Here is a 13538-nt window from a genome sequence, read left to right on the forward strand (position 1 = left end):
TCTATTGCCTACCAATGTATATATCACTAATTTAAGAACAAATTGCACATAGAAATATTGCCTCATTGCCTAGGGTCATTGCAGACAATTCACTGTGAAATCTACAGTTTCACAGTTGTTTCAGCCAAACGGCTTCCAGCTTTTCAACAGCTGAAAGTTCACAGCAGCTTTTCCACAGCTCACAGCTCACAGCAGCTTTTACAAAATCAGCAGCTCAACCAAACACAACCTAAGTTCAGTAGCCTAAAAAATCCCACTCATATTCAAGAAAATGTTCAGTAGCCTCAAAGTCGTTAAGACCCTAAGACGCGACAACAACCCACACAATTTTTGTGCCTCGAAATAAAGGACATGATTGTGGTGATTTTATGCATTTTACTCGGATCAACGTCCAAGATGACATGGTGGTGTATACAATGTATATAGACCTCTTATCTCCCTACAACGTCTAGAGATGAACATGAAACATGTTGCTACTACGAATTATCTCTTAACGTTATCTCTATCAGTTAACCCACATATGCCTCCAAAGTTATTCGACATTGAAAATTTAATCAAACAATGTATGACTAAGAAAATGATACCAGATATTATGAAGAAAGATATTTTTCCTTAGGCATGCGGAGATTTCATTTAACTAATTGAAGATGGCACCCTCTCTTGTTCAAGCCATCAACATTTTTTTAGTGGATCCATCAACATTATTTAGTGATATATCACCACTTAATACCTCTCTCCTGGTTTATTAGTCCCCTCATTCTTAGTGTCATACTTTGACCATGGTTTTAACTAATAAAATATAAGTTATACATACCAAAAATGACATCATCAAAAACTATGTTCAAATACAAATCAAACGACATATTTTTTGATGACATGCATTAGTATTTTATTAGTTAAATTTATGGTTAAATTTTGACACAAAATATGAAGGGGGCAATATACGAGATGGAGGTAATATTTGACACGTGTGCCGTGGAGTGCCCTAGCACGCTAGTATTTCCCTCGTGTGCACTGTCAGCGCTCTGACTAGAAAAATGCCGAACCACGTGCGTTGTCCGTGAATGTGGTCAACACTATAACCGAAAGCCCCAATGTCAACCATCGGAAGAAAACACACACTCCAAACGGAAGGCCTAGCCGCGTCCATCCAACAAAACGGACCGGTTTAAAAAAAAAAGGCGGACCGTGTCGACACGATGAGACCATATCGGCACATCCTCTCCCGTCCGCCCGCGTCCCAATCCGATCTCCACCGCCCAGATACCGATCCGATGGCCAGCGCTCACCTCGCGCTACGGCGGTCGCTGTCGTATAACGGCAGCAACAGGACGGGGGTCAGCGCGTCCGCGCGTGCGTGTCGAACACCCAGTCGCTGACGCGGTGGGACCCACGCCGTCGTCGCTGTGGCTTCAAGATTCGCCCACTCGCCAAACCCCGCACTGCGCCAGCGCTCCGCTCGGTCTCCGTCACGGCGTCACGCCGTCACCAACCGCACGCCGAACGCGGGGGCCCCACGCGCCAGCAGTAGCGCGCCTGGCCCCGGCCGTCCTACGCCGCTCACCAACCATTGCCAAAGCTTTTACTCCCTCCTCCCGCGACGAGACGACCAATTCGCTCGCCCTCGTCGCCTCGCCGGCCGCCTCCCCCTCCCCCCCTCCCCACGTTCGACGCCTCCGCGGAACCCCGAACGAGACCCCGCGTCGCGGGGGCCGATCGGGTGGCGCCCGCGCGTGGTTTATCGGGTTAGGGCTTGGCGCTCGTGGGCGAGGTTTTCCAGGAAATGGACGCCTCCGACTCCGGCGGGGGCGGCGCGGCGGCCGATGCGGGTGAGCCCGTCTGGGACTGGGACAACCTCCTCGACTTCACCATCCCGGAAGACGATTCCCTGCTCCTCCCGTGGGATGACCCCCTCGGGATCGAGGGCGATCCCACCAACGAGGGGGCGCTGCTCCCTGCCCCGCCTCCGCCGCAGCCGGGGGAGGCGGAGCCGGCGCCACCGCCACCGTCTCCTCCTGCTGAGGCCGGGGGAAGCAGACGCGGCGTCAGAAAGCGCGACCCGCGGCTGGTGTGCCCGAACTACCTAGCGGGGATTGTGCCCTGCGCGTGCCCCGAGTTGGATGAGATGGCGGCAGCCGCGGAGGTCGAGGAGGTTGCCGCGGAGGCGCTTGCCGGCCCTAGGAAGAAGCCCAGGGCTGCCAGCCGGGGTAGCAGCGGGGCTGTAGTCAAAATTGGTGGTGCTGGTGGTGGCAGTGGAGTGGCTGGCCGTGGGGGAGCAGCAGAAATGAGGTGCCAAGTGCCGGGTTGTGAGGCGGATATACGGGAGCTGAAAGGGTACCACAAGCGGCACCGGGTGTGTCTGCGTTGCGCGCATTCTTCTGCCGTCATGATCGACGGCGTCCAGAAGCGCTACTGCCAGCAGTGCGGCAAGTAAGCCACATTTGCCCCTTGTTAGTTGCTGAATACAAGTTCCATTGTGATCAGTATAGGATACTAAATTAAATACGTGAAATGATCGCCTCACTAAGTTATAGTTCTTCGATAAGACTGGATGTTGGATCGTTATTTCCAATTTCCTTCATTCAAGCTGTCGATTGTATGTTAAGGACCGGTACAAACTCTGCATTTTTAATTTTTGTAGTAGAATTCCTCAGGCATGCTGTCACGGTTGATTTGTTGGAAGGTTCTTCAAGATTTATACAGTAATTGTATTTTATTTGCCTTAAATTTATCTCAAGAAGACACTTTGTAGCACAATTTTGTAGGTGTAATGGAGTAATTGTGTGAAAACCGATCGGCCTACCATGCTAGAGGAATTTTCCCCTTCTAGTAGGCTGTACTAGTGCGGTGACATGCAATATTTGACGTATGAGCCCCCTGCATTGAAATGCAGGTTCATTTGAAAGCAATGCCACTTATAGATTTTTTGTTTGGACCCAGGGTTCCGTCATCCTGGCGAAACTTATCTAGGATTTGTCGGGACTCATGTGATATTTCTAGTGAATTGATGAATTCTATTTTCAAGTAGAGTTAATACTCCCTCCGATCCGATCCATATTAATTGACGCTGCTTTAGTACAATTGTACTAAAGCAGCGTCAATTAGTATGAATCAGAGGGAGTAACATATTTTTTTCCTATGACATGGTAGACACACAAACACACGCTTACACCATGCACACGCGTGCGCACGCCACATGTGTGTGCGTCTCCAAGCACATGCCTAGAATTAGTGGAGGCCGGGAATACATCCGCTATCCCATGAAGTTCCCACTAAAGCACATCCGCGTGAGCGAAAATGCGGGTGCTAGGATTTAAGCACTGCTGGGTGGAGTCATACGCCCACAACTCCACCAGGAGGTGGTTCTGGACTTAGTATGTTGTAAATGGTCGAGAACTTTCCCGGGGTTCACTGGTAGGCACACATGGTTGTGAATCTCTTCATTTTTGTAAAATGTCATTAAACTTTGCAAGCAAATAACATTTAGTTATAATTGTAATACAGCTTATTTTATGAGTACTGTATGTGGTTTTAGCATGATGTTGTTGGCCACCTTTATCAAAATAGTGCAAATGCGTACAAATAGTGCAAATGCATACGTCCTTGCTTATGTTTGCACACCCCTTTCAAGTTTTTTATTTTTATTTTTAGCAACTGCTTAAAAATTATTAGTCTTTAATACTTAAGATGATTACTTCCCTGGACAATCTATTATTGATTATTCTTATGTCCAGCCTAATAATTGTGCTGGCCGTTTATGCTGTTCTTGCTGATTTGTAGTAATAGTTTACTTTGGTGTGCTATAATCTCTCTCTGTCTGTCTTTCTTTCTCTCTCTCTCTCTGAACATACTTCTGTTGCAGATTCCATATATTATTAGATTTTGATGAAGACAAAAGGAGTTGTAGAAGAAAGCTGGAGAGGCATAACAAAAGAAGACGAAGGAAACCTGATTCAAAAGGCACATTGGAGAAAGAGATAGATGAACAATTGGATTTGTCAGCTGATGGTAGCGGCAACGGTGAAATAAGAGAAGGTAGGACCAAAAATAACTTTTCCCGCTTTGTCAGGCAAAATCCATTTCTTTTGCATATTTAGCCATCTTACCATGTTAACTTTAAATCTTGTTGTAGTTGCTCTGTTACAAGCTTTCCATAACATGCTAAAGCGATTATTTATGTGCATAAAGCGTAAGTTGTCTCTTAGATAACCTACAAAGAACAATCAAGTTTCCCAAACTTATTTTATCTATTTGCTCTGGTAGAAGATTTTATATTTCAAGTAGAAGGCGCAGGGTTTTCCTTTAGATATGACTATTGACCAGAATTATGTAATGCCAGGGAAAAGTTTATTACTAAATCCATTGTGGCTCAGTATTTGTTTTGGATACATGTTATTCATAGGTTACATTCCTTTATTGTTGCAATTGACATCTGAGTAAATCAGTTCCTTCCATGGATGTGAACATCAATATTCTTTATGTAACTTGAAACCTTCTAGCAGAAGACGAGAACAAGGAAACATCCCAATTTTTGTGAACTTTTGCGACAAGAGCATCTTATAGGCAGGAAACTGGGTTCTTCACAAAGTTTCACCACCAGAAACTCAAGGCCAACATCTTTTACCACTTCAAACAAATTCATAACACCACAACCAACAAAAAGCAAGAATTTAGTTGTTACATCCAACTTAAAGGGCCACTTTACCTTTAAGCGCTTATGCGGAGTTTGCAGCCTTGATATGCAGACGTGGATGGATTACATTCAACACTTCCTCGGGTGCATATTAGGGATGTGGGCTAAGGGGTACAACTGGACCTAGCCAACCAAATAAGGATAATCCTATTGCTAGGAAGCGAGTGATGAGTTTCTATACAAGGAAGCTGCCAGCCATATGTTATATTATCATTATGCAATGTGAAGGAACATGAAGGAAATAATCTAGTCTCTCTCTAGGTTCTTCATTGCAGTCCAGATCCAGTCCTTTTCCTGAGCTCTTCTTCTTTAGTGCGCTAGTCAAGATGGTATCAGTTCGGTGCCAACAGCGTGGCCTTACAGACAAGAGCAACAGTGGGGACAGCTTGCATGTGGAGAAAATACATGGACTTGAGCCATTTCTTCTGTGCTGGCTGCACCAACCATAGCACCGTATTCGACAGCTATTTCCTATTCAACGCCATCAGATAGAACTGCAGCACTGAGCCTGTAACCAGCAGCAGCGGTATCTGCTCATCAAAAGGCGGTGGCCACTCATGTTCCAGGCTTCCAGCAATCATGGTGATCCACCATGGGACATTGCGTGTCTAGTCGTTTCCTATGCACACAACTTCCTCCAAACTCAAACCTGCAGATGTGCTTGTGCCTCAGTGGCTCAGTCCAAAACCAGGCCAGATGGTCCTTCATTTAGTGCTCAAGCCAAGCCCTCCGCAGTGGGCCTTGGCCTGGCCCTCAGTAACAAGCTCAAAATTAGGCAATAGCTTGGCACTGTTACCACACCCACACATGGAGGCAATGGTCTTTGAAACATCAGTTTACTCATCTAGTCAGAATCTTTGCATCCCATGAATGTGGGGGGTATCAGGGATTTCAGCTAGGGATGAACAAATACTGGTTCATACCTTTAGCAAGCTGCATTGAATTTTGTCAACATGGCATCAAGTCCATAGGAACTAAGAACATTGCAGCAAGCTCAGCAAACTCGGTAAACCAGAGGAATTCTACTTGTACAGTCTTAACTTGAGCCCTAGCTATCATTTTGCACTCGAGAATGAGCTGCTTATCCAGGAGGAGCGGAGGGTTAGGCCTAACCTAGGTGGCAGCCGGCAGCATGAAGAAAGTGTCGGCAGCTGGCCCTAATCAGCTTCAACTAAGTGTGGATATGTATCCTATTATCCTATTGTTAGCGAATCTGAGAATAGTTATATTACTTAGGTACACGATTGAGATTAGATACTTTAGGGGGAGACCCATCTATAATGAGGCAGGCACTTGATATTACCATCAAGCAGCCCTTCTTCAGTTCTTCTACCTAAGTCTCCTCCCTCACCATGACATCATTTTCTGGTGGTGTTTACCCTCATATCAGCATAAATAAATAAACCATTTCATAAATTTGAAAGTCGTTTCTCAACAAATCAATAGTCTCACTTCAACGTAGACAAGGTTTAGTTTGTAGCAATAAAAAAAGAACACTCCGAAGTGAAATAAAACAAGTTAAACACCCTCTAACCATTTGTTTAGAGCATCTACATATTTGTTGGAATTCTAAGTTTGACCCAAATTGAGCTCCAGTATGAGCATTATCTTTATATGCTTGTTTGGTGGGGTACTTTTAAAATGCATCTGTTAATGTCCAGCTCCCTTTCTTCTAATGTTCCTTTTTGTGTACTCTGTAAATATGTGCTGTCTAATCTGGAACATCTTTGTTAATATCTTTTGATATACAGAGAATATAGATGGCGCTAGCTGTGACATGCTTGAGACTGTTCTTAGCAACAAAGTTTTAGACAGAGAAACACCGGTGGGATCTGAAGATGCCCTTAGTTCTCCAACTTGTACACAACTCAGCTTGCAAAATGACCGAAGTAAAAGCATAGTGACTTTTGCAGCTTCTGCTGAAGCCTGCCTTGGTGCAAAACAGGAAAATGCTAAACTTACGAATTCTCCGGTGCATGACAGCAAGAGTGCTTATTCATCCTCAGTGAGTTTTTTTCCCATACAAATTTGTTTGTTTACTTTAATGTGATCATTATGCATTATTATTTTTAGTTTGGTGAAACTTTCCCCCTCCCTCCCTCTCTCCCTCTGTAATTGTCGTGATAATGTTGTATCACCATTCTAGTGCCCCACAGGACGCATTTCGTTCAAGTTGTATGACTGGAATCCCGCAGAGTTTCCTCGGCGTCTACGTAACCAAGTATGTAACTGGCTATGGCCTTTAAGTTTCTAACACTGGATGATGTTTTCATGTCAAAGAAATTGTTCTAAGTCAGTGGTACATTTGAAATATGCAGATATTTGAGTGGTTGTCTAGCATGCCTGTTGAATTGGAGGGCTACATTCGTCCTGGTTGTACAATTTTAACTGTATTTATTGCAATGCCACAACATATGTGGGACAAGGTATGGATGTTTATGCTAAAACAAAATCATCAATTACTAAAAATTGAATGAAGACTTTTGCACACATCCAAATAAACAAACTATCAAGACTTAGGCTGTGTTTGGCAGCAAAGTGTTGTAAAAAACAAAGTATTGAAAAACTACAGTATTTTAGCATGATGATATGAGATACCACGGTTTATACATATCGAAGTATTTTGGAGTATCGATAATACATAGGACCTGTCTGGCTAGAGCTGTGAGCAGCGATGTAAAAATTATGGCTAGCTGTTAGCTGTTGCAAACACGGACATTTTAAGCTAGCTAGCCATTGCATGTAGGCCACGCTTATTTACCATACACATCCACGAAGAACGGCCAAGCATAAACTAACTAAATGGCTATGCATAAACTGAACGCCCAAGCACAAGGCTTGTATATTACCAATAAGGATGCTCCCTTGGGATCGAGCCATGGAGAGCTGGGCCTAGGCTAGCTGCGTCGAACTAGTCGTCGATCCCTCCACGAGCGGAGCTGAGCGGATCGACCAGAAAGAGGGGTAACGGCACGGCTGCGTGGAAACAGCTTCAAAAAGGGATAACGACGTGTGAGTTATTGCCAATGGCGAGGCGAGTCGTTTACTCGCCTGCTTTTTTTTAAAAAAAAAAGAGGCCCAGAGTTCTTTTTATTACAGAGAAAATACTCTGATTTTGAGAATACTCTAGTATTAACACTATAGCTTTTATTGGTAGCGAAATAGGTCACAGTAATTAAAATTGTAGTAATTAGAAAAATTGTAGTATTCCTCAAATACTTAAAAAATACTCGCTCCGTAAAGAAATATAAGAGCGTTTAGATCACTACTTACATAAGAGCGTTCAAATCACTACTTTAGTGATCTAAACGCTCAGTGATCTGAACGCTCTTATGTAAGTAGTGATCTAAACGCTCTTATATTTCTTTACAGGAGTACTTTGCTATCAAACACAGCCTGGTTTTTCAAATATCATTTTGTACTGTGTAACTTATGCGAACTGATAACTGTAGTACTACCACCAGTCCAGAATTGATGTCTCTTTGGCTTGTGCAAGTCAATTTTTACCACTTATGGGAGTCCACTTCAAAAGGAATTTGTTGGATTTGCCGTGAAATTATATCATAACCTTTTTAGCTTTCTTCAACATATCATTGAGTGCCCGCAATTCATATCTGCATTTCTCTTGGCAGTTAGCAGAAGATACAGCAAATCTTGTCAGAAACTTGGTAAATGCTCCGAGCAGTCTTCTATTGGGTAAAGGGGCCTTTTTTGTTCATGCCAATAACACAATATTTCAAGTATTGAAAGGTGTGTGCCATGCACTTTTCAATTCCATGACATATTTCAAGTATAGTAATATTTGTATATCATTCTTGAACTATATTGTTCGTACACAACTATGTAGTCCCTCCTTTGCTGAATGCATACTGTTTTAGGAATTTACTCTGCAAGAAAGATGTATGCAGAAAAGATTGCATCACCCCCTTTATTGGACAACTTATCACATATGAAAGATGTGTGTTACTCTAGTCCATATTAATAAATGATTGGAAGTAGCCAAAGATGGATTTGCAATGGAAAATTGGTGTAATGTTATCTTGAAATATTAAAATGACATGTATCCAGGAACAAAATTTGACTTTGGAATGACATGTGTTCAGGAACGGAGGGAGTAGCACTATTTGCATGTGCTACTAGTCTACTATATGCTGTAGAGCCTTTGAATTATGTATCTGTCCAGAAGAATTTTCTCATGAGAAGATAACCCCTTTGTTTTCAATTGTTTGATGCAAGGATCCTTGTCACATACTCCCATTCCGCTTATGTTTTAATCTATAATCATGATCCCAGTTAATGCGGGAACTATTGCCATTTAAACTTATATATTATTGCATCTTTTGTTTTAAACTTTTCATGACAAAAGTATCTGATTATTAACTGAGGATTTTTAATATCTGTACTAAAGATGGAGCAACATTGATGAGTACCAGATTAGAGGTACAAGCCCCCAGGATCCATTGTGTTCATCCAACATGGTTTGAAGCAGGAAAGCCTATTGAACTACTCCTTTGTGGAAGTTCTCTTGATCAGCCTAAATTCAGGTATAATATGCCCTTGGACGTTGTGGTGATTTCTGCTGGCTGTTTTTCTACCATGTATATGCGGTACAACATTTCTTGTTTGATACTTCTGCTGTATGTATTATTTTCTAACCTTAGTGTCTATTGTCACAAATTTGTGATGTGGGCTTTCCAGAGTCTCTGCGGTAAAGTTTGATCTTAGCTTCTACTAAAGTAAATATGCACTGTTTCCCCATAACCTCGTGTTTTATATTTTTATTAAGTGATCTTGTTTAGTTGGTCAAGTTATTAAATGAACCATTCCTGGATTTTAGCCTATTCCTGTCACTTGGAGGAATAACTAAGTGAATGTGAGTGCAGTGTGGCTTCAGTATGCATTTTTGTTTTGTTTTGTTAGTTTCAGGCACAAACTGTCTCGGCACGCACAATTTCTGCATGAAATAGCTTTAGCGTCCAAGTAAAAAAATTGTCATTTATCTCTTTTGATAATTGTTGATCATCGGGAGAACACTCTGGTTTATGATCGATGCCCTTCTATCGTTATACTTTATGCATCTTAAGTGCTCATTTGTGGATTTAGTTTTCCTGGTTCCAACACTAAATTTGTGCATGAAGTGAATCCACATGAGGCAGTTCCTTATAAGCTTCATAGATGAACACTTCTTATGAATTTGCGTGGGGTTCACAATGCTCTATGGGTGCTTGAATCACCATTCAATTTATGTTTCTCATGGCAGATCACTTCTATCATTTGATGGAGAGTACTTGAAGCATGATTGTTGCCGTCTAACGTCTCGTGGAACCTTTGGTTGCGTGAAAAATGGTGCTCCTACATTTGATTCTCACCACGAAGTTTTCCGGATAAACATCACTCAAACCAAGCCGGATACTCATGGACCTGGTTTTGTGGAAGTAAGTGAAGTTTGCTACAAAACCAATCGAATTCCTCCATACTTTAGAGTCTGGTGCATATTAACTACATTTTTTCTAGTGGCATCCATCTAGGATGCATGTGGTTGACATTAGTTCGGTTATGATTTGTCAGTCCTATGTAGATAGTTATTAGTGTGTACGAACTTAAGCTATACTTTAAAATTCTTAGCCATGACCAGCCTGACAGTTGTACCAATTAATAGAAAACCCTGCTTAGGCTTAAGCTTAAGCCATCCCTTCCAAACAGTGTGATGTTGAACTGATTCCTCAAATAAGGCATCAATACTCAAAGAGACATTAGCTGCTCTACATCGCACACAGGGTTTTGGGGCACTTTGGTTCATATTCACCAACTTTGGTTTGTGCACTTCAAGAAGTGAAAACTAATGTCATAGAAGCTGGACAATAATTGCAAGTTTCTGTACAATAGTAAGATCATATGTGCCCTTTGCAGAAAACACGGCAAAACAGACTTGCATCACAAAGTACTTGACGATGGAAAACTATAGGAAGCAAGTGCATAGTGGGGATTTATGGTTCATGCTTAATTTCTCCTGTGATAAAGATGCACAGCATCCATATGGCATTTGTATTTGGAACAATTTCAGCAAATATAATGTATTCTTATTTGGTATAACAAAACTGGCTAGTGAGCTACTATTGTTATTGGCGCTAAAAGTATAGGTGTATAAAACCGGATATTCACATCAGCACCCAAGAGCATATGCTCCTGGGGTGAAACAAATGATGATGCCCTTAATGTCAAACAAATCTGAAAAAGTATATACATGTCCTGCTGTGTCCTATGTGTGCATATTAATTTTCATGGAAAAAAGATGAGTTTTGTGGCCTGTGCAAAAAAAACAATTTTCGCTTTTGTAGAGCACCAGTTTTTGTTTTTTTGTCCAGGGCACAAAATATGTCCATGAAACTTTGCAAGCAGATAAAAGACATAGACAGGTATATTGTAAATAAAAACAGTGTTGTTTGAATTTTTATAGCATTTTAAACAATTTTACTGTTCATTTAGGAGCATATGCTTCACAGGAACTGAAATGCTGCCTTAAAGAAGAGCCAAAATTTACACCTTGAAATAACATAGCAAAAGACAACAAAAAACCCATTATTTATGCTATATTTGTAATATTTAAGGGGTTCCAAAATGGTTCACTGTTGCAAGAATAACAATTACCATTTATCTAACTGCATGACAGTTCAGCTTATGTTGTCATTCTTTGACACTTTCTGTAGTTATATATGATGATCGTCGATTGCAGTTCTATATTTTCAGTTTTTTTTTCCTTCTACAGGTGGAAAATGTGTTTGGGCTATCAAATTTTGTCCCTATCCTTTTCGGTAGCAAACAGTTGTGTTTTGAACTAGAGAGGATACAAGATGCTCTTTGTGGTTCTTCCAAGTACAAGAGTGCAAATGGAGAGTTCCCTGGTATTACTTCTGATCCTTGTGAGCATTGGAAGCTTCAACAAACTGCAATGTCAGGATTCCTGATAGAGATTGGGTGGTTAATAAAGAAGCCTTCTCCAGATGAATTTAAAAATTTACTGAGTAAAACAAATGTTAAGAGATGGATATGTGTGTTGGAGTTCTTGATACAAAACAATTTTATCAATGTTCTTGAAATGATTGTGAAATCATCGGACAACATCATAGGCTCTGAGATTCTTTCTAACCTGGAAAGTGGGCGGTTGGAACATCATGTCACAGCATTTCTTGGGTATATAAGACATGCTCGAATCATTGTTGATCAGAGAGCTAAACACAATGAAGAAACACAGCTTCAAACAAGGTGGTGTGGTGATAGCGTTTCAGACCAGCCAAGCTTGGGCACTTCTGTGCCACTTGGTAAAGAAGTAAGTGCTATTGTGGTGCAAGCCCTATTAATTCCACGCTAAATATTCTTCTTGAACTCTGCTAATGCAAGAATCTCTGCATCTTTATGCTTTTTTTACATTAAATCAGTTGCAAGTTTTTGATAAGCAGAGCAAGTTCAATAGATAACATTATTTTGAATTTTCAGTTGTTCGTTTTATTGAGAATTTCTTCTTTTCTTCTGAAAAAGTAATCATCAGCTCATTACCATTGCGCGCTACAAACATGCAATTCATGGTCAGTAGTACAGAAAATCAGGGGAAATCGTGATACTGGCCATGGTTCTTAGATAAACATCTATGTATAGTCCTATTTTGGTTATTTTAGCTTCCATCTGTCTATGTTGATTGTTTAAGAAGATAATCATTTTTAGTTTGAAAGCACTTAAATCTGGAACCATTCTGTTCTCATGTAGAATTAGTTTTACAAATTATGTGTCAACATTGAGTTGGTCCTAGGGTTGTCATGGCAGAGGATGTTTGTCTTTATGAAAATGTAAACAGCTTAGGAGCATCAGTATCACGTTTATCTGTAACCTTTTGGAGTGGCATCATCATTCAGTCATTTTGCATATGGCTAACTGAACTATAACGATGTTTTGTAATCTTTTTGCAGAATGTCACTGCCAGTGATGATTTCTGTTTGCCCTCAACCAATGCCGAGTGTGAAGAGGAAGAAAGTGTGCCGCTTGTGACTAATGAAGCTGTGTCACACAGGCAGTGCTGCCCCAGTGAGATGAATGCTAGATGGCTTAATCCCGCCTTGGTTGCTCCTTTTCCAAGTGGTGTGATGAGAACGCGACTCGTCGCGACTGTGGCAGTGGCTGCTATATTGTGTTTCACGGCCTGTGTTGCCGTGTTCCACCCAGATAGAGTAGGGGTGCTTGCAGCTCCAGTAAAGAGGTACTTGTTTAGGGACTGCCCACCATGGCACCATAGTGGATGTTAGATTAGATAAACTTTCTTGACTTGGTGACTTTCTTGACTTGTTGTTGCTTTCCCCTGTGCCATGTGTATACCGTTGTGTTGACTCATAGATTGTGTGTATCAAGGATAAAATACCTTTTCCAGTGGACAATGCAAACTTGCATCTTTTTGACAGAAACTATGGGCATATATGCATGAAATTCTGAACCACCTGGTGTATCAGAGGGTTTGATAGGATTGCTTCAATGGAAATAAAAAGACTGGGTCTCAATTTTATTTTTTTTGTTCGCGACAAGTGGGAAGCTTGGAGGAATCCAACTTGAACATTTCCCAAATCCCGAGTAAGAAGATTCATCTGATTTGGGGCGTGAATATGATCTGAAGAGTACCTCTCTGTTTCATATTACTCCCTCCATTCCAATGAAGGCGCATCCCAAAATTCAACTTTGATGATAATTTAGACCTACCAAATGTTGGTTATATGTGATAAATATTATACCATTGAACAAAAGAACTTTTCAATAGTATAATTTTCAAGTCATAAAAATATGTAGTATTGGTTCAATTTATGGT

General features: G+C 41.4%; 1 protein-coding gene across 1 annotated transcript; it reads left to right on the forward strand.

Moving 5' to 3' along the window:
* The first annotated feature begins 1586 nt into the window (after positions 1–1586).
* LOC123181989 (squamosa promoter-binding-like protein 9) lies at positions 1587–13143 on the forward strand. Its single transcript, XM_044594413.1, has 10 exons — positions 1587–2430; positions 3863–4035; positions 6445–6698; positions 6840–6914; positions 7012–7119; positions 8326–8443; positions 9102–9237; positions 9954–10128; positions 11460–12020; positions 12655–13143. The coding sequence occupies exons 1-10, from the start codon at positions 1784–1786 to the stop codon at positions 12985–12987; spliced, it is 2580 nt and encodes an 859-aa protein (XP_044450348.1). The 5' UTR covers positions 1587–1783; the 3' UTR covers positions 12988–13143.
* Positions 13144–13538: the final 395 nt, after the last annotated feature.

The sequence above is a fragment of the Triticum aestivum genome, chromosome 1D (genome assembly GCF_018294505.1).
Source record: "Triticum aestivum cultivar Chinese Spring chromosome 1D, IWGSC CS RefSeq v2.1, whole genome shotgun sequence".
Lineage (NCBI taxonomy): Eukaryota > Viridiplantae > Streptophyta > Magnoliopsida > Poales > Poaceae > Triticum > Triticum aestivum.

Excerpts from the sequence above, each read along its gene's own strand:
- LOC123181989 (XM_044594413.1), top strand. The coding sequence starts at position 1,784 with ATGGACGCCTCCGACTCCGGCGGGGGCGGCGCGGCGGCCGATGCGGGT. Across the intron at positions 7,120-8,325 it reads CACAACATATGTGGGACAAG|TTAGCAGAAGATACAGCAAA; the intron begins GTATGGATGTTT and ends TTCTCTTGGCAG. Across the intron at positions 9,238-9,953 it reads CTTGATCAGCCTAAATTCAG|ATCACTTCTATCATTTGATG; the intron begins GTATAATATGCC and ends TTCTCATGGCAG.